The sequence below is a fragment of the Dipodomys merriami genome, unplaced genomic scaffold (assembly GCF_024711535.1).
Source record: "Dipodomys merriami isolate MVZ:Mamm:240054 unplaced genomic scaffold, mDipMer1.0.p SCAF_13, whole genome shotgun sequence".
NCBI lineage: Eukaryota > Metazoa > Chordata > Mammalia > Rodentia > Heteromyidae > Dipodomys > Dipodomys merriami.
This window is the reverse complement of record NW_027202604.1, coordinates 37,417,120-37,439,084: the sequence shown is the minus strand read 5'-3', so window position 1 is coordinate 37,439,084 and position 21,965 is coordinate 37,417,120. Positions and strand designations below refer to the sequence as shown.

Genomic DNA, 21,965 nt, shown 5'->3' with positions numbered 1-21,965 from the left:
ACAGTGCCCAAGTCCAGAGCTCAAGCCCCATGACTGACCAAAAAAAAAAAAAAAAAAAGGTGAGGTAAGGGCACGGTGTTGCATGTCCGTAATCCCAGCACCAAGAGGATCTCAAATCTGAGGGCAGCCTGAGCTGCAGAGCAGGACTCCGTCTCCAAACACCAAGACCTGGGGATGTCGTTCAGTGGTAGAACACTTGCCTCAGTTAGGCAAAGCACCAGGCTTGATCCTTAGTATCAAAAAAGAGAAAACCTAGCTGGGTGCTGGTGGCTCATGTCTGTAAACTACACTGGAGGCTGAGATCTGAGAATCGAGGTTCAAAGCCAGCCTGGGCAGGAAAGTCCATGAGACTCTTATCTCCAATTAACTACCAGAAGACCGGAAGAGGCGCTGTGGCTCAAGTGGTAGAGTGCTCATCTTGAGCTCAAGAGCTCAGGAACAGTGCTCAGGCCCAGAGTTCAAGGCCCATGACTGACAAAAAAAAAAAGACAGAGAGAGCCTATAGACCCCAGTTCGCTATAGACTGTGAACTCTAGCTAGACTACAGGCTATCTGTCATGCTGAGATTCTGCCACTTGTCTCTGGCCAAATAAGGTCCTTTCTTTGTGCCAGGGTTGATGTGGAGTCTCATCGTTGTGTTTTGAGCTACAATGTTCTAAGCACCTCACATCCACTGCCTCATGGGATTCTCAGGAGAATTCTAGCAGATGTCGGTACTGCCCTCATGCTCCAGAGGAGGAGACCGAGGTTCTGCAAAGGAAAGCGTGTTCCCTTGGAGGAACCTCAGCCATCTTGTTCTATGACACAGGCCTAAAAACAGACCATCCTGTGAGGGAGAGCAAAGCTAGTAGAAAGCAGCTGGGGTACCAGCAAGATCCTGTGGCCCTCTCTAGCTGGAAAATGCAGGAATCTAGGAGGGAGAAGTCCAGCAAGTCCACCAGGGGAAGAGAGAGGGCTTCCTGGGCTGGCCGAGTACAGCCCCATTTCTGTTGGCGAGATCTCCCCTCTTGCAACCCGCCCTGGATTTCTGCCCGAGGAGCCTTGCATAAACTGACCTCGGTCAGGTCCTTGGCCCCATGCCTGCAGCTCTGGGATCTGGCTTCTGCACCCCCCCAGCCACTGCCCCCCCCAAGGGCCCTGGCGGCCACCCACCCAGTCACATGGGGCCTTGGTCCACTTTGGCCCACTTCCTTCAGGATCTGGACTTAACCCCTTTCCCAGGTCCCCGTCTCTCTGTGCAGGGCTGGACTCCCCTTTGCCCCTGCTGGCCATTTTCTTCATTCCTCCAAACCCTTCAGAGCCCTTCATGGGGGGCTGATTCTGAGCTCTGGGCTGGGGGAAGGGGAAAGGACAAAGCTACCAGGCCACAGGGTGAAACCTGCCAGTTTCTTTCCGGAGAGTTCAAATCCTGCTTGCAGCCCCGTGCTTGGTGGCTCACACCTGTGATCCCAGCTACTCAGGAGGCTGCGGTCTGAGGACCTTGGCTCAAAGCCAGCCTGGGCAGGAGAGTCCATGAGACTCTTTATCTCCAATTAGCTGCCAAAAAAACTAGAAGTGGAGCTGTGGCTTAAGGAGTGGGGGGCCAATCTTGATCAAAAAGCTCAGGGACAGGCCCAGGATGGACACGTGAGTGCGCGTACACACACACACCTGTGCACACTCATACATGCACACAACACACACACACACCCCTCTCCAGACCCCATCTGCCCCCTGGGGCTCCAAGGGCAGGAAGCTGGCAAAACGCCTGGGCTGCCCGGTCCCCCTCCCGGTCCCCCTCCCGGTCCCCGCTCCGCCGCACGCTCCGCCCACGTTGACATCAGAGCTGCGGGCGGGCGGAGGAGAGACGGACCGGAGCCCAGCCGCAGCCGAGCCGAGCCGGGCGGGTGGAGAGCCGGGAGCCGAGCCGGGCCACCGAGCGCGGGCGGGCGGCCAGGGCGCGCGACCGCCCAGCTCCGCGCCAGCACCTCGGCCTCGCGCCAGCCCCGCGGCGGGGCAGCCGCAGGTAGGGCCGGGCGGGCGGGGCGCCCGCGGGCGGCGCAGGGCTGGGCCTCCCCCTCCAGGCCCAGCAGGTGTCCCGCGAGCCCCGGGGCGCTTGGTGGGCGCAGCGGCGCGCAGCTGGCGGGAGGGCGTGGGCATTCGGCCGGAGATGCGGTGTCAGGGTGTCCGTCCTACCTCTCCGACGTGCCGACGCCCGGTCCGGAGGGAGGGCACCCTCCAGCGGGTCGTTGCGGATGGGCGTCTGGGGGTGCGTCCGTCGGAGCTGGGGCGTCCCGTTGTGTTTGGGGCCCGGGGCGGAGGGTGTCAGGTGAGGATCTCCACGCAGCTGCTGGGAAGGGGCTGTGGGTGTGAGCTGGTGGTTTGGGCCAGGCTCTATACACGTTGAGCTGCACCTCCAGTAGGAAAAAAATTTTTTTTTGTTGTACGGGGGATTGAACTCCGGGCCCTGCCCTTGCTGCGGGTGCTCTACCCCTGAGCCAGGGCACCAGCCCTGCTGCTGTTTTGTGGTGGAAGAGTGGTCCCAGTGGGCGGTGTCGGGGTGGACAGGCCAGGTCCAGGTATGAGGACACCAGAGGGGAGGCGTTTGCACATGTGTATTCATGGGCGTGAGTGTAAGCAGGTGTGGAAACATCTGGACAGAGACTGCTGGATGTGGGTGGCACATGCCAGGCAGTTTGGGTTCTGGGTATTTGGTGCTGGGTAGGGAACTGGTGGCGCCTCTGCAGTTGTCCAGGTGGGCTGAAGATTCGTCCTCTAATGCGTCGCACCCTGCAGTCTCCTTTCTCGGCTGTTTCTGCTCCTGGGATAGGCATGAGGGTCCCCGGAACGGAGTCCGCCCCAGTACTTCAGTCTCTCTCTGGTCAGGACGACTTCCGCTCATTCTATGGAGGAAAGTGAGGAGACAGTAGCCTTCCAGAGCCACACAGCAGGCCAGGCTCCGTGTGGGCTTCACTGTGTGATCTTGGGGTGGTTGGGAAACTGTGCTTTCTGGGTGGGCCCCAGCCTAGCTGCCTATTGGAAGGACCAGTGGAAGACTCATGGCTGAACTGGAGCCCATGGTGGGTGTCAGCTGGGTGTCCCTGGACCCAGGTCTGCCCATCTCCAGTGCCATCTCCCCATTTTCTGTCTGGTGTTAATGCAGGCCTCAGGAGAGGGAAGGTCCAAGCTGGGGCAGGACAGGCGGAGGCCCTGACGGGACAGGCTGGCTGGGACCCACATGGGGAGTTAGGAGGGAGAGGTCTGGGGAACTCCAGCTGTGGCTGCTGTTGCCTTGGTAACCGTGAGAAGGAGCTATTTAAAAACATGGCTGAGATATTGCTGGAAGCCCAGACTGCCGGAAACCTGATTTCTGAGAGGCCAAGGCAGGGAGGCGGAGGGGGAGGAGACACCCCAGCCATTTCCAGAGTGGTGCTGAGACATGGCTGGTTCTGGGGGGGGGCCTGTGCTTCTTCCTATAAGCTGGCTTTCCCTGTTTTCCGCCAGTGTTTCCTTGGGTATGTAAACCTGGAGAGGGAGAAGCTGGGAAGAGGGCATGAGCAAAGGAATGAAGGAATGCATGACTTCCTTAAAGAATTTTGCTGCTACCATGAAAGATTTTCCTCTAGTTGTAGGAATTTGCTGACGAGATATTACTCAATGAACAAATGACCAGTGAATGAATGAATGTTGGATGACTGAATCCATGAATGAAGGAATGAGTAAGTGCAGGCTCAATCACTGACTGAGGTGCAGGGATCGATTCCCAGAGGAGGCTCGACCTTACCCAGCTTCTCTCTCCGTTCCTCTTCCAGGAGCCCTGGCTGTGGCCGGGGGGCGGTGGGCCATGCCAGGAGCAGTGGAAGGCCCTTGCTGGAAGCAGGCAGAGGACATCCGGGACATTTATGACTTCCGAGATGTTCTGGGCACGTGAGTGTCAGGGTGGAGCGCTGCCTGAGTTGGGGGTGGAATTGGGAAGAGTCTCCCTCACTCCTGGGCCTGGATGGCTGGGCTCAGGGCGGTGCTTCCTGTGGCCAGTTGATTAACAATTCCTGTGTCTACAGACCAGGCACTGAGGAAGCCTAGCCATGGCCCAGACTGGTCCAGCTTTTCATTTCTGGCTGGCACTGGGTGGACACAAGCTGCTCTTGTAGCACCGTGAGTTCCTAATGAGAATCTGGAAGTCAAGGAGAACAGAGGGATCATTTATCCAAGCCCTTACCAAGAGCTAGCTGCTTGGGCTTAGGTTTGGAAACAGCCGGGGGGGGGGGGATGGGGGGGACTTTTCTTGATGCTGAGAATTCAGACATTACCTAAACCTCACATTAGTCCCTCACATTGGTCCTTGACATGTAAAAGAGACAGACCCATCAAAAATGACAAGAGGTGTGTGTTGTACTAGGTAAGGTTGGAGTAGAGGCCAGAGAGCGCTGTGGCTTCTCACTAGGGAGACTGATGGGGAAGGGCGTTAAATCTAGGGATTGGAGGACGCATAGATGTGCATGTGTCCAGAGGGACCTTCCAGGCAGGAGAGGTAGTGTAAGCAAAGGCCCAGAGGCAAGGTAGAAGCACGAAGAGGTGAAGTGTGGGGGAGGAAGAAATGAGGCTACTTTGACTGGCCAGCCCTGCTCCAATGACCAGCCCTGAGTCGGGTGTGGTTGAGTGTCTGAGGGAGGCTCATCTTAAAGAGGCTAGTGGTGGAGTAGGAAAGTCCCTGCAGGGCCTGACAGCCAGGTTAGGAAGGCTGGATGTTACTCCAAAAGACACAGTAAGACACTTAAAACTTAGAGCAGGCCAGGTGCCAGTGACTCACTCCTGTAATCCTAGCTACTCGGGGGGATCATGGTTCGAAGCTAGCTCAGGCAGAAAAGTCTGTGAGACTCTTTTCTCCATGAACTAGAAAAAAAAAGCCTAAATAAATAAAATATAAAACAACTCAGATGGGCTAGAAAGTCTATGAAACTCATCTCCAGTTAACCACCCAAAAGCTAGAAATGGAACGGTAGGTCAAGTGGTAGAGCGCTGGCCTTGAGCACAAAAGCTCAGGGACAGCTGGGCGCCGGTGGCTCACACCTGTAATCCTAGCTATTCAGGAAGCTATGATCTAAGGATGGCAGTTCAAAGCCGGCCTGAGCAGGAAAGTCCATGAGACTCTTTTTTTTTGTTTTTTGATTTTTTTTGGTCATGGGCCTGAACTCTGGGCCTGGGCGCTGTCCCTCAGCTCTTCAGTTGTAGACTACTGCTCTACCACCTGAGCCTCAGCTCCACTTCAGGCTTTTTCTGCTTATGTGGTGCTGAGGAATCAAAACTGAGGGCCTCATGCATTCAAAGCAAGCACTCTACCACTGAGCCACCTTCCCAGCCCCGAGTCCATGAGACTCATCTCCGATTAACCATCAGAAAACTGGAAGTGGCGCTGTGGCTCAAGTGGTAGAGTGCTGGCCTTGAGCTGAAAAACTCAGGGACAGCGCCCAGGCCCAGAGTTCAAGCCCCACAACCAACAAAAAACAAGCAAACAAAAAAGCTCAGGGACAGCACCCAGGCCTTGAGTTTAAGCCCCAGGAGCAGTGCATGTGCGTGAACACACACACACACACACACACACACACACACACACACACACACACACACACACACACACACGACTTAGAGGAAATTTGCCATTCAGGACAGTCACTGGAACACAGTGTGGGACACAAACTGGAGAAAGGCCAAGTAAAGCCAGTGATGAGAATGCTGTAACTACTCGTTATCCTGATGACAGGAGTGTCACCAAGGGACATGCCTTCCTTGACTGAGGACTTCCTAGTCCCTTGGGGAAGAAGGTGTGGAAAGGATGCCCAGCAAATCCCCCTCATCAGTGTTTTAAACTTTAGTAAGCATACACATTACCCAAGAACCTTGCTAGAATACAGTGGGGTCTAGAATGCTGCATTTCTACAATGTCCTCAGGTGAGGCTGAAGGGTCTTCAAGGCTCTAAAGGGCTATTAAATGAGCCAGGACTCAAATTGGTTTCTGCAGAAATAAGGAATGAATTATCCATGTACAGTACATAATTTGAAATCTCAGGGGCAAACTTTAGGCCTGCTTGGATCCAAGAGCCCAAAAGGGGTCGCATTATCAGGACATGGACTATGACTGCCTCTCAGGTCTGCTTTCCTTGGTGTGGTCTTTGGTCTCAAGGAGGCTCTTCTTAAGTGGTGACAAAAATGACTGCCACCAGCAGGGTGTTGGTGGCTTAGCCTGTAATCCTAGCTGTTCAGGAGGCTGAGATCTGAGGATCACGGTTCAAAGCCAGCCCGTGTAGGAAAGTCCATGAAACTCTTATCTCCAATAAACCACCAGAAAACCGGAAGTGGCGCTGTAGCTCAAGTGGTAGAGCGCTAGCCTTGAGCTGAAGAGCTGAGGGACAGTGCCCAGGCCCAGAGTTCAGGCCCCACGACCGACCAAAAAAAATAAATAAAAAATAAAAATGACTGCCACCTGTTTCAAGCTGACCTCAGCAGTGCAGCAGGAATGGCTCCTCATTCATACCTGGCTCTCAGCACACCACAGTTACTGTGGCCAGGGAAAAGACTGATTGCCTTGCTCAGATCACCAACCCATCTGGAACAATCTACAGATGAGGGAAAAGGTGAAAGGGAAGTTAGGGTTAAAGTTTCTCACCTTGAGAATCCTCTTCCCACAGGGGGGCCTTTTCCGAGGTAATCCTAGCAGAAGACAAGAGGACTCAGAAGCTGGTGGCCATCAAATGCATCGCCAAGAAGGCCCTGGAAGGCAAAGAGGGTAGCATGGAGAATGAGATCGCTGTCCTGCACAAGTGCGTGCGCCACACAGGACACCGCCTTCACCCTTTCTTTTCTCCGGCTTTGGAGAACTCCTTTAAACTTTCCGAGCCTCGGCGTGCTGCTTGTAAAGTGGGGATAAGAGCTTGCACTTGGCAGGGTGTGGGGAGCACTCAAGGTCCTTTGGTTTCACGTGGCTGGCACACTGGGTAACCTGACTGATGTGGCTGAGATGGCAGGGATATTTATATTTACAGAAGTTCAATCTGTTCAGTCAGGACTCACGGTTAACCCTGGGTCAGGGCTTGAACCCACATCCCTCAGCTCATGTTATCTCTGGACCCACAGCAGGTCTCCCCTTCCCCACCACACTGAAGCCAAACTGCAGTTTCAAACTGCTGGTGTGATGACCCCTGATTAGAACTGCTCATGCTGGCGTGAAACTCTAGCTTACTCACTTCTAGTCTGTTTTCCAGCCACACTGGCCAAGATGGAAAAGATTGTTTTCCTTGGCCTATCAGGGGATAAGGGTGGGAGAATAAATGGGCAAGAGACTTGCCCAAAGTCACATGGCAAGCTTGTGAGATAGCTACGTTCAGTCACCTGATTAGTTTTTTTTTAAATCGAACCTTGGCTGTGTATCAGGCATCTTGCCTGCATGTCTCCCATGCTCCTCACCCCTACTCTTTGAGGGAGATATGCATTTACTGCACTTTTAGGTGGCGAAGCTCAGACACACAGAGCTTCAACAAGTATTACTGAGCAGGGATTTCACCAAGTGCTGGAGCAGTGTGAGCAGAACAGAGCAGAGCTCTGGACCAGAACACACATGGGGGTGGGGGTGGGGAGATGGCACCTCATTCTTCCTCAGGGCTGGAGGCAGGCCTCTAGCACAGAGCACAAGCTCAGGGCCCTGAGCTCAAACCCAAGCACTGTCAAAGCAAATCAGAAGCAAACAAAAAAGCCAGGGACTGGGGATAAGGTAAGGCACCTGCCTAGCAAGTGCCAGGCCCCAACTTCAAACCCCAGTAGTAAAACACAAAACCAAAGCAAACCACCAATCCTGCCCAGAAGTCATATACTCATCAGTGTTCCCAAAGAACATACAGCAGAGGCAGGATTTGGGCTCAGAACCCAGTGCTGGCCGCTCTGCCTTCTTGCCTTCCAAGACTTTATAGTAAATTGTGGTGAATCGGCTTTTACTGGCGGTGCTCAGGGTTCTTGGTTGCAAGCAATGGGGCAGTGGCTGAGGGTCCTTAGCGCTGATCCCCTCCTTCTCCTTCCAGGATCAAGCATCCTAACATTGTAGCCCTGGATGACATCTATGAGAGTGGGGGCCACCTCTACCTCATCATGCAGCTGTGAGTGGCCCCGCCCCTTCACGTGGCTCCCCTGCTGTCCCATCTCGTGCGCTCTATCTGGTTCCTGCTGTTAGGGGCCAGGTGTGCTGCCCAGCCCCTCCTCCCCCTTGAGCTGTCCTTCTGTGTTGACCTACTGTAGGGTGTCAGGTGGGGAGCTGTTTGACCGAATCGTGGAGAAAGGGTTCTACACGGAGCGGGATGCCAGCCGCCTCATCTTCCAGGTGCTGGACGCGGTCAAGTACCTGCACGACCTGGGCATTGTACACCGAGACCTCAAGGTGGGGCTTGGGGGGGGGGCTTGGTGAACTGAGCCCCTGGGGCAAGGCCTCTGCAAACCCTGCATGCAGTGTGACCTTAAGTAACTCTCAGCCCTCACTGCGCCCACCTGCAAAATACACCTCTGACCCCAAGCCCCCTTTCCATTCCAGTTCAGCTACTCAAAGACACAAAGGGAGCTGTGCTGTCACGTGATCCCCAATGATGTTTTGTATCTTTCTGATAGTAAATGTCACACTTGCCGTTAGTAGAGAACTTGAATGTGAGAACAAAGCTTACAGGCGGCCAGGAGCCTGGCCTCCTGCTGGCCGAGGACCGGTGTGAGTGTCTGGTAAATCTCATTCCCACCTGGGAGCAAGCGGAGCCTGGGAGTGAGACAGAACTGGGTTTGAATTCTGCCCTGCCACATCCTAGCTGGGCTGGTGGTCAGATGGCCACCAGGCCTTTGGAGGCATTGCCTTCCTGTCCATAAAATGGACTTGTTCAGACTGGCCTGCAGGGAATGTGCTAGAGATAAAATCAACCTGACTGGCTGGGAAGGTGGCTCAGTGGTAGAGCGCTTCCCTTGCATGCTTGAGGCCCTGGGTTCCATTCCTCAGCACCACATAAGCAGAACAAGCTGGAAGTGGCGCTGTGGCTCAAGTGGTAGAGCGCTAGCCTTGAGCTGAAGAGCTGAGGGACAGCGCCCAGGCCCAGAGTTCAGAGCCCATGACCGACTCCCCCCCCCCCAAAAAAAAAAATCAACCAGAAGCTTCCTCAACTTCCTTGACTTTTTTAGGTGTTCCATCAAGCGGGCAGCTCTGTGACTGTCCCAGTATGTTTTTGGGGGGTGGAATGGAAATGGGGGTGAGGTTCCACTTTTTCTCAGGGGCTGGGGCTACGATGTTCTGCTGGACTCTGTCTTCTCTCATCCCCCTTCCTCGTCCTTCCCTCCCTCCTAGCCAGAGAACCTCCTCTACTACAGCCTGGATGAGGACTCCAAGATCATGATCTCCGACTTTGGCCTCTCCAAGATGGAGGATCCGGGCAGTGTGCTCTCCACAGCCTGTGGGACCCCAGGATACGTGGGTGCGGAGAGCCCTGGGCTGAGGCTGAGGGCAGGGATGGCACTGGGACTGGCAAAGGGGGAAGTTTATCACCAGTAGCTCCCCTTTCTTCCACAGCCCCTGAGGTCCTGGCCCAGAAGCCCTACAGCAAGGCCGTGGACTGCTGGTCCATTGGGGTCATAGCCTATATCCTGTAAGTGGGGCTGTGTCCCAGGCCAGGTGTGGAGCCACCGTTGTCCTTTCTCATGCTTTCCTCTCTTCCTCCCCTCCCCTCCCACAGCAGCGTCCACCTATTGCTAACATCTCTTCCTTCAGTAGAAATGCCTTGGGGTACTGTACCAAGCACTAGGAGTTAGAACAAGGACCTGACCTTGGGGAACTGGCAGCATAGCTGGGGAGACAGAATTGACAAGAAATCAAAACCTTAGCCTACACAAAGCCTGAACATTAATCTAAACATGAGCTGGTGGCTCACACTTGTAATCCTAACAACTCAGAAGGCTGAGATCTGAGAATCCTGGTTCAAAGATAACTTGGGCAAGAAAAGCCATGAGGCTCTTGTCTCTAATTAGCCACCAAAAACTGGAAGTGGTGCTGCGGCTCAAGGTGACAGAGTGCTCGCCTTGAGCAAAAGAGCTCAGGGACAGTGTCCAGGCTCTGAATTAAAGCCCCAGACTGACCAAATAAATAAATAAGAAAAAAGAAAATCAAAACAGTAATGAAGCCAGACTGAAGGTGTGGCTCAAGTGGTAGAGTGCCAGCCAAGCAGGCAAGCTGATCAAGTTCAAGGAACCGAGTTCAAACACTGTACTGGCAGGCCAAAAAAAAAAAAAGTGATAAAAAATGCTGTAAAGAGAAGGCGGCAAAATGAGGGGCAGGGGGTGGCAAGCATTTCAGGTAGGCTCAGGGAAGGAAAGGTCTTCAGTGGAGCTGGCGTTTGGCATCCTGAGTGGAAGAGGAGGAAGAAAGGTTCAGCCGAGAAAATCAAGTGCTAAGGCCTCGAGGACTGCAAGGCGGGAGGTGTGGAGGGCTGGCAGTCAGGAGTGGGGCAGGAGGGAGGGGAGAGGAACCCCCTTCCTATGGGTCCCCTGGGACTGCCCACGAGTCATCCCAGAGCTGGTGAGAACAGAAGTGAGCACCAGTCTCTCCCTGCCCAGGCTCTGCGGCTACCCCCCCTTCTATGATGAGAACGATGCCAAACTCTTTGAACAGATTCTGAAGGCTGAGTACGAGTTTGACTCTCCTTACTGGGACGACATCTCTGACTCTGGTATTTGGGGCTTTGCCTTCTTCCCTTGGGGGTCCTGTCTCTGCTTCTTCGCTGTAGTATCTCCCAATCGTCTCCTGGCAGATTCCCTGGCCCCAGAGTAGGAGTCTTCTGAGATCAGACACTGCTACCTCCAGTTTCCCTCTGCTTGGCCCCCAGTCTGACAGACTTGTAGGCATTTATTCACTCAATCTTCAAACACTGTATTCTTTAACAAGTAAATAGCAATCCATCAGGAGGGGGGGCCTAAAGAGGAGTCCCAATAAACATATTTTTAAGAAAGGAGAAAGCCTGAAGCCTGGGTTGGGAGGGCTTCAGAGGTGGACCAGGGTGGTAGATGGGCAGATCTGGCCTGGCCTCTCTGTCTTGCTTTGTGGCCCGGCCCAGCCTGCTGGGCGGGGTGGGGGGAATGGTTCCACAGGCACCACTATGCTGTCTTGGCTTTGGTTCAGCCAAAGATTTCATCCGGCACCTGATGGAGAAGGACCCAGAGGAGAGGTTCACCTGTGAGCAGGCCCTGCAGCACCCATGGTGAGAGATGCCCCCCCGCCCCCCCCACCAGGCTGCGCACTGAGCTGTGGCCTGGGACCCTCCCAGGGCTACCCTCTGAGCTAACCCTCCACAATCCCCGCTTAGGATTGCAGGAGACACGGCTCTGGATAAGAATATCCACCAGTCTGTGAGCGAGCAGATCAAGAAGAACTTTGCCAAGAGCAAGTGGAAGGTGAGCAGCCATGCCCTTTCTGCCCTGGGTCCCGGTCTCCCAAGGACTCCTTGCCCGCCCCCATCTAGGCCCAGCTTGCATGGCACCTGGAACCAAATCCAGCACACAGGACTCTCTGAAGGACTTCATTCATTCACTCATTCATTCAACAAATGCTCCTGGACATCTACCCAACTTCAGAGGGTCTTTGGTGGTCAATACATCTATAACATCCTTCTTCAGGTTGTAACACACCTCTTACAGACCATAATAGTGAGTAATCTATGTTACAGAACAGTCTATATTTCTCCAAGAGCATCTGAGCTAGTCTTTGAGGGCCTAGGAAGGTCCTAACTGTGGCAACTGACAGACTTGTCACTCGAATAGGAATTAGCCAATCACAAGCAGTATGTCTGAGGTAGCAGGACAAGGTATGCAAAGGCCCCTGTACTAGAGCTGCTGAGGGCAGAGTGGCAGGAGTCCAGGGCAGAGAATCTGGCAGGGGTCAGGCCAGCAGGCCTTGTGTCCCACAATGGAGCAAGCTGATGCTGCGGGCTGAGCCCCCGGGGAGCGTGCCTACAGCAGGGCTCTCAGGAAGCCGTGAAGGCCACAGAGGAGACTGGGAGACCCAGGAGGAAGCTATGCCGAAGCAGGCAGGATGGCAAGCCATGACCCTGTATGGGGTAACAGAGCAGAGGGCCTTGCAGGTGTAGAATCACAGGAGGCAAAGATGGAAGATGGGAGCAGGCTGAGGGGATCAGGCAAGAGCGAGGGCTGCCCAACTTCCAGCGGGGACTGAGGACAGTGGTACCATGGCTGTGGACGGATCCCGGGGCTGACGCGTGTCTTGGGAGGTTGGTTTGTTCTGAACTTGGGGGACATGAGGAATATATTGCTGAGGGAGGAGAGCTGAAGAGAAAGTGGCAGACACGCAGGCACGTGTGTGTCTTTCTATGCCTTAGTGTCCTTTTTTGAAGTTAGCGGTATTAACGGTGCCTGCCTCAGAGTTTTCTTTTTTTTTTTGGGTCCGGTCGTGGGCCTGAACTCTGGGCCTGGGCGCTGTCCCTCAGCTCTTCAGCTCAAGGCTAGCGCTCTACCACTTGAGCCACAGCACCACTTCCGGCTTTTTTCTTTTTGCTTATGTGGTGCTGAGGAATCGAACCCAGGGCCTCAGGCATGCAAGGCAAGCACTCTACCACTGAGCCACCTTCCTAGCCCCTGCCTCAGAGTTTTGTAAATATTAAATTACCATGTAAAGTGCTTAGAACTGTGCCCACGACATAATGCGACAGTGCTTTCTACACATGAATTGTGTCTGCATGTGCACCTTGTGTGTGTATGTGTATGCACAAATTCATAAAATGACTATAAGGATCGACCTGTAAATCCATACGACTAGCTGCAACTTACCAAAGCTTTGTATGTCTGGAGGGGCTCCAGGGAAATCACTAACACCTGTGTGCCACACCCTGGCCCACCAACTTCCCCGTCCCCAAGTCTCTCTCCTCTCTGGGCAGCAAGCCTTCAACGCCACAGCTGTGGTGCGGCACATGAGGAAGCTGCAGCTGGGCACCAGCCAGGAAGGGCAGGGGCGCGCGGCAAGCCACGGGGAGCTGCTGACACCAACCACTGCAGGTGAGGAGCTCGGGAGCATGCAAGGGCTAGATGGTGGCCCATGAGGAGGCACCAGCCCGGCGTGGAGGGCTGCCCCCCAAACTCTGTCCTTGGCTCCCATGCAGGACCCGTGGCTGGCTGTTGCTGTCGAGACTGCTGTGTGGATCCCAGCCAGAAAGTGCCCCCCACGCTGCCCCCCCAGCTCTAGGGTGGAAGGCAGCCTGCCCGCTTCCCTGGCCCATCCCTCCCCACCCCCTCCCTCTCCCTCCTCACTGCATTTTCCATACAAAGGTTTCTATTTTATTGTTCCTTCTTGTAATAAAGGTAAGAAGATAAAATCACAGTCAGCTGTCTCCTCTGCGAGTCCTTTCTCCCCTTGAGGTGTCACCCTGAGGTAGCTGCAGAGATCCTTCCCCAACAGGAGACAAGAGGTGTGGATGGGAGAAAGAAGCAGAGGTGTGGAAGTGTTGGGGAATTCCTTTCTCTCGTGTCCCATCTAAACTTCTGGCCCTTTGGACGCTTTCCGGCGCTTTGCTGGTGGCTCTTGGGCATGGTGGGTGGGCTGGCGCAAGTCGGCACTGAACAGCACCTGTGCGGGGAAGGGCTTGTGTGGGGAGGAGGAGCCATTAGGGCCAAGGCTGGGGATGGGGCGGGAACGGAAGAGTCATGAGGTTAGGACTGGGGTGGCGGCAGAGTTGTGATGGTATGGGAGATTCATGGAGATGGGTCAGGGCTGAAGAAGGGTGTTAGGGTCTGGGCTAGAGAGGAGGGGAAACTGAGGTACACTCACTGCTTGAGCCCAGCCAGCATAAGGTCCCCATAGGCTCCGGAAAAAGTTTCCTAAATCAAAAGAGGTTACAGTAACTGCCCCCCCCCCCCCCGCCCCATCCACCGTGGTGGTGTGGGGAGCAGGAACCACGCCCAGCATCCCTCTCCTCACCCAGCTCCTTGTTAGCTTGGGGGTTTGGACCCTTGGCCCGAGATGTGGTGGGGTGCCAGCTGTAGTCCCGTTGGGCGATCTGCCACATATGGACATCCACGGGCACAGCCTGGGGTTTGTCCAGGGCCATCAGGCAGACGCAGTCAGCCACCTTCAATAAGCAGAGTGAGTCACTGTGGAGGGACGCCAGGGTGAGCTAGCAGCGGCTTCCTCACCCTGTGGTCAGCACTGTTCCGTACGCTCACTCACTGTCCACCTGCTACGCATCCCAGAAGGAATCTGAAGAGCTGCCACTGAGTGGACACCTCTGTGGGACCAGTTCTCATCAACCTGGGAAAAGGAGTCAGCGCACACATCTCACACAAGCTCCAAAATGTCATGTGCCTTGGCTATAGTCCCATGGCTGGGGACAAGCACCAAGATTTAAAGTTTGGTTGGAGTGTGGAGCTCAGTTTTTTTTTTTTTTTTTTTTTTTGTCTTTTCTTTTTTGGTACTGGGGATCGAACCCAGGACGTTGCACTTGCTAGGCAAGCGCTTTGCCACTGAGCTACATCCCAGCCCATGGAGCTCAGTTTTAAAAAAGTTCTTTGAGCCGGGCGCTGGTGGCTCACGCCTGTAATCCTAGCTACTTAGGAGGCTGAGATCTGAGGATCGTGGTTCAAAGCCAGCCCGGGCAGGAGAGACCGTGAGACTCCTATCTCCAATAAACCACCAGAAAACTGGAAGTGGCGCTGTAGCTCAAGTGGTAGAGTGCTTGCCTTGAGCTGAAGAGCTGAGGGACAGTGCCCAGGCCCAGAGTTCAAGCCCCATGACCGACAAAAAAAAAAAAAAAGTTCTTTGGGCTTGGATGTAGCTCAGTGGCAAAGCACTTGCTTAACAAGCAAGATTCGATCTCCAGTACCATAAAAAGCCCTTAAAAAACAGAAGCAGCCGGGTGCCAGTGGCTCACGCCTATAAATCCTAGCTGGAGGATCCAGTTAAAAGACAGCACAGGGGCTGGGAAGGTGGCTCAGTGGTACAGCGCTTGCCTTGCATGTCTGAGGCCCTGGGTTCAATTCCTCAGCACCACATAAGCAAAGAGAAAAAAAGCCAGAAGTGGCGCTATGACTCAGGTGGTAGAGCGCTAGCCTTGAGCTGAAGAGCTGAGGGATAGTGCCCAGGCCCAGAGTTCAGGCCCCACGACCGGAAAAAAAAAAAAAAAAAAAAAAAAAAAGACAGCACAGGCAGGAAAGTCCTGATACTCTGATCTCCAATGAACCACCAGAAAACCAGAAGTTGTGCTGTGGCTCAAATGGTAGAGTACTCACCTTGAGTTGAAGAGCTGAGGGACAGAGCCCAGGCCCAGAGGTCAAGCCCCAAGACAGACCAAAAAAAAAAAAGTAAAATCCCCCCAACAAAACCAAACCCAAACCCAAAAAATCCTTAGGTAAAAATTTCATTTTCTAAACCACCGAGAACTATGAAGAAGACAAGTTCCAAATACAAATTATCTTACTACTAGTTAACCTGTTAATATCAAACCAAACGTTCTATAAGTATGTGTAATTTCAAGAGAAGAACAAACTGGGGGGTGGGAATGTGGCTTAGAAGTAGAGTGCTTGCCTAGTATGCATGAAGCCCTGGGGTTGATTCCTCAGTACCACATAAACAGAAAAGTCTGGAAGTGTGGCTCAAGTGATAGAGTGCTAGCCTTGAACAAAAGAAGCTCAGGGAGGGGCTGGGAAGGTGGCTCAGTGGTAGAGCGCTTGCCTTGCAATGCATGAGGCCCTGGGTTCGATTCCCCAGCACCACATAAGCAAAAAGAAAAAAAAAGCCGGAAGTGGCGCTGTGGCTCAAGTGGTAGAGTGCTAGCCTTGAGCTGAAGAGCTGAAGGACAGCGCCCAGACCAGAGTTCAGGCCCCACAACCGGACCCCCACCCCCCCCCAAAAAAAAGAAGCTCAGGGACAGTGTCCAGGTCTGAGTTCAAGCCCCAAGAATGGTAAAAGAAGAAAGAAGAAAAAAGAAGCCGGGTGCCGGTGGCTCACGCCTGTAATCCTAGCTATTCTGGAGGATGAGATCTGAGGATCGTGGTTCAAAGCCAGCCAGGGCAGGAAAGACCATAAGACTCTTATTTCCAATAAACCACTCAGAAAACCAGAAGTGGTACTATGGCTCAAGTGGTAGAGTGCTAGCCTTGAGCTGAAGAGCTCAGGGACAGCGCCCAGGCCCAGAGTTCAAGTCCCATGACCAACCCCCACCCCCACCCCAAAAAAAAGAACAAAAAAAAAAGAGGAGGAAGAGGAAGAGGAGGAAAACGAGAAAGAGGAGGAAGAGGAAGAAGAAGAAGAAGAGGAAGAAGGAGGAGGAAGAGGAAGAAGAGGAGGAGGAGGAAGAGGAGGGGGAGGCAGGCAAACTGGAAAACAGAAACATGTTCCTATTTCTCTCCCTAAAGGTAACAAGTACTAAGCTTCCTGCCATTCCTTCTGGAAATTTCTGCATAAATACAGCAACACATGTGGACAACCATACAAATGGCTTTTCTGAGAATCCACTCAAAGAGCAATGCCTTTTGTCTCCTTTCTGCTGTTTTTTTGTCAGTTGTGAGGCTTGAACTCTGGGTCTGGGCACCGTCCCTCAGCTCTCCAGCTCAAGGCAAGCGCTCTACCACTTGAGCCACAGCGCCACTTCCTTTTTTTTTTTTTTCTCTCTAATGAAGTATCTGCTTACATCTTTTCCTTCCTGTTCCTTCAGAAGCCAGGCCTCCATACAACGTGCAGGCCTGCCTTGTTCAAACTCTCCTACTCTATGTGAGTGAAAGGGGCAGCTCCTACCTCTCTGGAGCCTCACCTTGGTGCCCACCCCAGGCAGGGCACAGAGGACCTTGTGAGCCTCCTCATAGGGGGCCTCTCGAAGTTGCTGTAGCCAGGCCAGCCCACCTTGCTCTTCTAGGATGGCTCGGGCACTGGCACACACATAGCGCGCACGGTATCCCAGGCCCAGCTTCCTGAGGTGGGCTTCTACCTCCGGCCCTGTGGGAGTAGACGGGAGAGCAGGGGTCAGGTGTCCTCAGGCCTTTCTATCCTCAGGCACGTTTGTAAAATCTCAGGCACAGAGATGCTTTTCCTGAATGTCCCTCCCTCCCTACTGTCCACTAGGAGTCAGGGCCATTTGCATGGGTATGTTTTCTGAGTACCTACTCATATGGTAACTGAGAAAGACTCTTTGCTCAGGAGTTCTCCACTTTGGTTCTTTAGACTTTCTCAAGAAAGCTCACACCCATGATTAAAAGACTCATAAAAAATACCAGATCAGTTCTTCCATCAGTGCTGGACAGACCCACGGGCGATGCCCTTTACATATATTACCCTGCTTAATTTTCTTCTTTTTTTTTGGGTCCGGTCGTGGGGCCTGAACTCTGGGCCTGGGCGCTGTCCCTCAGCTCTTCAGCTCAAGGCTAGCACTCTACCACTTGAGCCACAGCGCCACTCCCGGCTTTTTTCTTTTTGCTTGGTGCTGAGGAATCAAACTCAGGGCCTCATGCATACAAGGCAAGCGCTCTACCACTGAGCCACCTTCCCAGCCCCCTGCTTAATTTTCTTGAGGAACTTGCTGACATACTGTTCTTTTTCCCATTTTACCAATGGAGAAAAGGAGGGAGGGCTTAGAAGATATTCAAGGCAGGACATGGTAGAGACGGGAATTTGCGTCAGGTCTGGGATACCAAATGCTTATGCTCTTAACCCACTCTATGCATCCTGACTGCTTTATTCACCATTCATTCCCATTCTACACAAACAAGTCAAGAAAGGTTTAGAGAGCTGAATGAAATTTTTGGGATCTTATGACTACTAAGCTAAGAGCAGAGACTCAAGACCACTTTTTTTTTTTTAATCAGTTGTGGGGCTTGAACTCAGGGCCTTGGCACTGTCCTTTAGCTTTTTTTGCTCAAGAATAGAGCTCTTCCACTTTGTGCCACAGCTCTACTTCTGGTTTTCCAATGGTTAATTGGAGATAAGAGTCTCATGGACTTTCCTGCCCAGGTTGGCTTCAAACTATGATCCTCAGATCTCAGCCTCCTGAATAACTAGGACCACCAGCGCTGGGCTCCTCACAGCAACTTTGACAGGTGCTATGATTATCCCATTTCACACACAGGTGTACAAACAGAGTACAGAAATACTAAAGAATGTGTTCAAGTGACAGACCTGGGACATGTCTGGCAGTCTGTCTCTGGAATGCATATTCTTAACCCCAAAGTACAGAACACTGTGTATAAGTATTTCTCTAAAGAGGTACTGAGTCTCCTCGCAAACATCCAGAGTAGTGTGGTGCTGACACTTCAGGGATTCATATGGAAGATGCGGTAGAACAGGGGCTGATCTGTTTAGAAAGGACAGCTCTGTATAAGTACCGCGCGCTAACCGATTGCGCCACTGGAGTTCCTAGAAAGGACAGCTCTGGATGGGGAAATGTTAAGATGGGAGAGGAGAATCAAACAATTCTCCCTGTTCAAAACAGGTTAGGGGGTTCACCTACTCACCAGCCAAGGCCTGCAGGCTGGGGAAGCCGTGGTAGACAACATCATCAAGCTGGATGAGCCGAGGTCCAAAGGACTGACACAGTCTTTCCACCATGCCAGTGATGCGGGCAATGTTGTTGTTGGAAGAACAGATGAAGGAGAAAAGGCATTCAGTGGGGTCCTGTCGCAGCAGTCGCACACCTGGAGACCAGAGCGCATGGTTAGAAGCACCTGCTATTGGAAGTGACTTTCTCCCACCCTTGTATCAGATCCTACACTTTTTTATTTTTTTATTATTTTTTGTCGGTCGTGGGGCTTGAACTCTGGGCCTGGGCGCTGTCCCTCAGCTCTTCAGCTCAAAGCGAGCGCTCTACCACTTGAGCTACAGCGCCACTTCCGGTTTTCTGGTGGTTTATTGGAGATAGGAGTCTCACGGTCTCTCCTGCCCGGGCTGGCTTTGAACCGCGATCCTCAGATCTCAGCCTCCTGAGTAGCTAGGATTACAGGCGTGAGCCACCAGCGCCCGGCCAGATCCTACACTTTTTTAAAGCTCTAGGTAATCCCAGGATAGAAAAATTCCAGGATAGAGAGGGGCTGGGAAGATGGCTCAGTGGTAGAGTGCTTGCCTTGCATGCATGAAGCCCTGGGTTCGATTCCTCAGCACCACATAAGCAAAAAGAAAAAAGCTGGAAGTGGTGCTGTGGCTCAAGTGGTAGAGCGCTAGCCTTGAGCTGAAGAGCTGAAGGACAGTGCCCAGGCCCAGAGTTCAGCCCTCATGACAGGCAAAAAAAAAAGAAAAAGAAAAAGAAAATTTTAGAGAAAGGAACACTAACCTCTCATTTCTCATAGCATCTCATCAATAACCCACAGTGAGCCAGACGCTGGTGATTCATACCTGTAATCCTAGCTACTCTGGAGGCTGAGATATGAGGATTGTGGTTCAAAGCCAGCTTGGACAGAGAAGCCCAATTAATTAGCAAAAGGCCAGAAGTGGAGGTGTGGCTCCAGTGGTAAAGCATGAGCCTTGAAAGACAAAGCTAAGGCACAACACCCATCCTGAGTTCAAGCCCCAATAATGGCATGTACACACATGCACACTAAAAGCACAATGAGATTAACATACTGTTTTTTGTTAATATCTCCAGTCACATAGCACATGCTCTCTCTATTTACAGAATGAATGGAGTCACATCCAATCAGGCCACACTAATAATGAGCCAGGTGTGGGCAGCTAGCTAGTTGTAATCCTAGCTAGTCAGGAGGCAGAGATCTGAGGATTGAAGTTGGAAGCCAGTCCTGGTAGGAAAGTCCAAGAGACTCTAATCTCCTATTAACCACCCCAAAACCAGAAGTGAACTGTGGCTCCAAGTGGTAGAGTACTATCCTTGAGCTGAAAAAGCGCAGGGACAGCACCCAGGAAAAAAATTTACAATGTGCCAGGAATTATTACACACACACACAGACACACACACACACACACACACACACACACACACACTTTACACTTATTAGGTCCTTTAATCCTTAAGATCCCATGTGGTATATTGCAACCTCCATTTTACCGTGAGGCCTCATCATAGAGAAATAACCAATGCACATAGAACCCCAACCTCTCTCTGCCCAGGTCTTGTACTCACCTTGGAATCTCTGAGCCACGTCTTGGAAGTGGGGGTCCACAGAACCCCAATGTCTGTACAGTTGAGCCAAGCTGACATCCAGCTGGAAGTATTCTCGGATGGCCTTCAGCTCCTCCAATGTCGGCCTGCCACTCCAACCCTCGTTCTCTCGGTACACAGTGCAGAAAAGGCGCTCTTCCGTTTGAGTCAGTGTCCATACTCGGCTCTCCAGTACGCCACTCCAGTGTGCAGGGCTATGCTCCCTCCACCTAAGCACCCGGGTGCAGAGAGACTGGCTATACATGGGTTTCCTTTCCTTTGGGGTACAGTCTTACAGCTGCCCCATTCGCAAAAGAGGTTTACTAACTATAAAGTGAAAATGGTGATCTTTTCAGTGGTTTGATCGCCTGGTCCTCGCAGCACTGCACTTGGTACCTCTACTTTATAGAGGGGGAGCAGGCCTGCCACCAGGGCTTCCCCTCCCATCCATCCTGCCCCAACGTTCCTTTGCAGCCCTGATGGGGAAAGTCGAGCCAAAGTCCAGAGAAGGGGCCATCCTCCCCCCACACCCGACGCAGTTACCCACCGGAAGGACTGTCCAGAGGCTAAAACCAGGTCCAGGCGCAGCTCAGAGCGTGGACAGGGGATGGAGGCCCAGAGAGTCGGGCTAGAGGCCAGAGTCCGGTGCCTCATGAGCCACCAGGCAGAAGCCACCTTTAGGAGAGCAGCGCTCGCCCCGCCGCGGCCTGAACACCCCGCGTGCAGGGCCACGCCCCCCAGGCTCCTCCCACCCGGCCCCAGCACGGAGCCTCATCATAGGTCCCTCCTTCTCTCATTCGATTCCTCCTCTCCCGCCCGCCTGCTAGCCTTGCCCCTCCCTCGACCACTCCTTCCGACGTGAGCTTCCCGCCCCAGAACCTCGGCGCGCGCTCCGCGACTCCACAGGGACGGAAGCTTTTAGAAGGAAGCGCGAGCCTGTTTTTCCGCTTTCTCGGGGGCCGGAAGTAAGGCTCAGAGGTAGCCAATCCGAGGAGGAAGTGAGAGTACGCCACCAATGAGAGCCCGGGCGTGACGTTGGTGGGCGGACCCTCGGAGAGCGGCTTTCCCGAGGACCGGAAGTAAAGCTCAGAGGTAGCCAATCCGAGGAGGAAGGGAGAGTGCGGCACCAATGAGAGCTCGGGCGCGGCGCGGCGGCCGGCCCTCTGTGCGCCGACGAGGTTGGCGCGCGTCGGACCCGCCGTGTGTTCTCCCCTTGGCGGCCTGACCTCATTTGGGCTCGGGTTCCCAGGCCTTCGTGTCTCCGAAGCTTCCAGCCCGACCCCCGCCCCTTCCCCCGCGTGGGAGCGTCTCCGGAGCCAGGCCCAGGGGCCGAGGGGGCGGCGGCTCAGCCGGGCACACCTGCCGTTGCACAGAGGAAGGATGGTTTCTGGTGGTGTTTTGGAGATAGGCGTCTCACAGACTTTCCTGCCTAGGCTGGCTTTGAATCGCGATTCTCAGGTCTCGGCCTCCTGCGTAGATAGTACAGGCGTGAGCCACCGGCGCCCGGCCAAATCGTGTCTAACTAGAGGAAGACAAAGCAACTAGGAGACATCAGAATTCGGGGCCGGGGACAGTTGTAGCCCTGTAGCAATGATGGGGGTATCCAATTTAGGCCGAGGCTCTCCGAGGGCCTCATCTTCAGCTGATGAAAGCATTGTCATGCCACACGGGTGTTCTGATTCTCCACTGGCTGCAAGGCTTGGGCAGTCTTGTCATTCTGTGACTGTCATCTGTGGGACGCCACCCACAGGTGCTCAGTGTGTGGAAGGCACCCTTAAAGTGTTGCTGGAATTGGAAAAGATGTCCAGGTTGGGGAAGGAAAGCCACCCTTTACACCCCTAT

General features: G+C 53.4%; 2 protein-coding genes and 1 long non-coding RNA gene across 6 annotated transcripts; 1 reads left to right on the top strand and 2 right to left on the bottom strand.

The window, feature by feature from the left end:
• Positions 1–1,836: 1,836 nt before the first annotated feature.
• On the top strand, positions 1,837–13,372 carry LOC138824786 (calcium/calmodulin-dependent protein kinase type 1). 2 transcript variants are annotated; one of them, XM_070019056.1, is made up of 13 exons: positions 1,837–2,005; positions 3,606–3,698; positions 3,792–3,906; positions 6,666–6,797; positions 8,049–8,123; positions 8,263–8,401; positions 9,341–9,467; positions 9,563–9,638; positions 10,603–10,715; positions 11,165–11,243; positions 11,349–11,436; positions 12,933–13,050; positions 13,155–13,372. In XM_070019056.1, the coding sequence occupies exons 2-13, from the start codon at positions 3,656–3,658 to the stop codon at positions 13,235–13,237; spliced, it is 1,188 nt and encodes a 395-aa protein (XP_069875157.1). In that variant the 5' UTR covers positions 1,837–2,005; positions 3,606–3,655; the 3' UTR covers positions 13,238–13,372. The 2 variants fall into 2 exon arrangements, with proteins under 2 accessions (XP_069875157.1, XP_069875158.1); XM_070019057.1 differs by lacking the exons at positions 1,837–2,005; positions 3,606–3,698 and having other exon boundaries at positions 3,824–3,906; positions 8,263–8,344.
• Positions 2,489–6,728, bottom strand: LOC138824788 (uncharacterized). The gene is made up of 3 exons (XR_011371190.1): positions 6,644–6,728; positions 3,764–4,153; positions 2,489–2,882 (listed from the first exon to the last, which is right to left on the bottom strand). It is a non-coding gene; the product is annotated as an uncharacterized lncRNA (long non-coding RNA).
• On the bottom strand, positions 13,366–21,038 carry LOC138824787 (N-glycosylase/DNA lyase). Of its 3 annotated transcripts, none has more exons than XM_070019058.1 (7): positions 20,671–21,038; positions 20,106–20,353; positions 18,490–18,669; positions 16,797–16,978; positions 13,970–14,120; positions 13,820–13,869; positions 13,434–13,633 (listed from the first exon to the last, which is right to left on the bottom strand). In XM_070019058.1, the coding sequence occupies exons 1-7, from the start codon at positions 20,775–20,777 to the stop codon at positions 13,526–13,528; spliced, it is 1,026 nt and encodes a 341-aa protein (XP_069875159.1). In that variant the 5' UTR covers positions 20,778–21,038; the 3' UTR covers positions 13,434–13,525. The 3 variants fall into 3 exon arrangements, with proteins under 3 accessions (XP_069875161.1, XP_069875159.1, XP_069875160.1); XM_070019059.1 differs by having other exon boundaries at positions 13,434–13,618; positions 20,671–21,037; XM_070019060.1 differs by lacking the exon at positions 13,970–14,120 and having other exon boundaries at positions 13,366–13,618; positions 20,671–21,037.
• Positions 21,039–21,965: the final 927 nt, after the last annotated feature.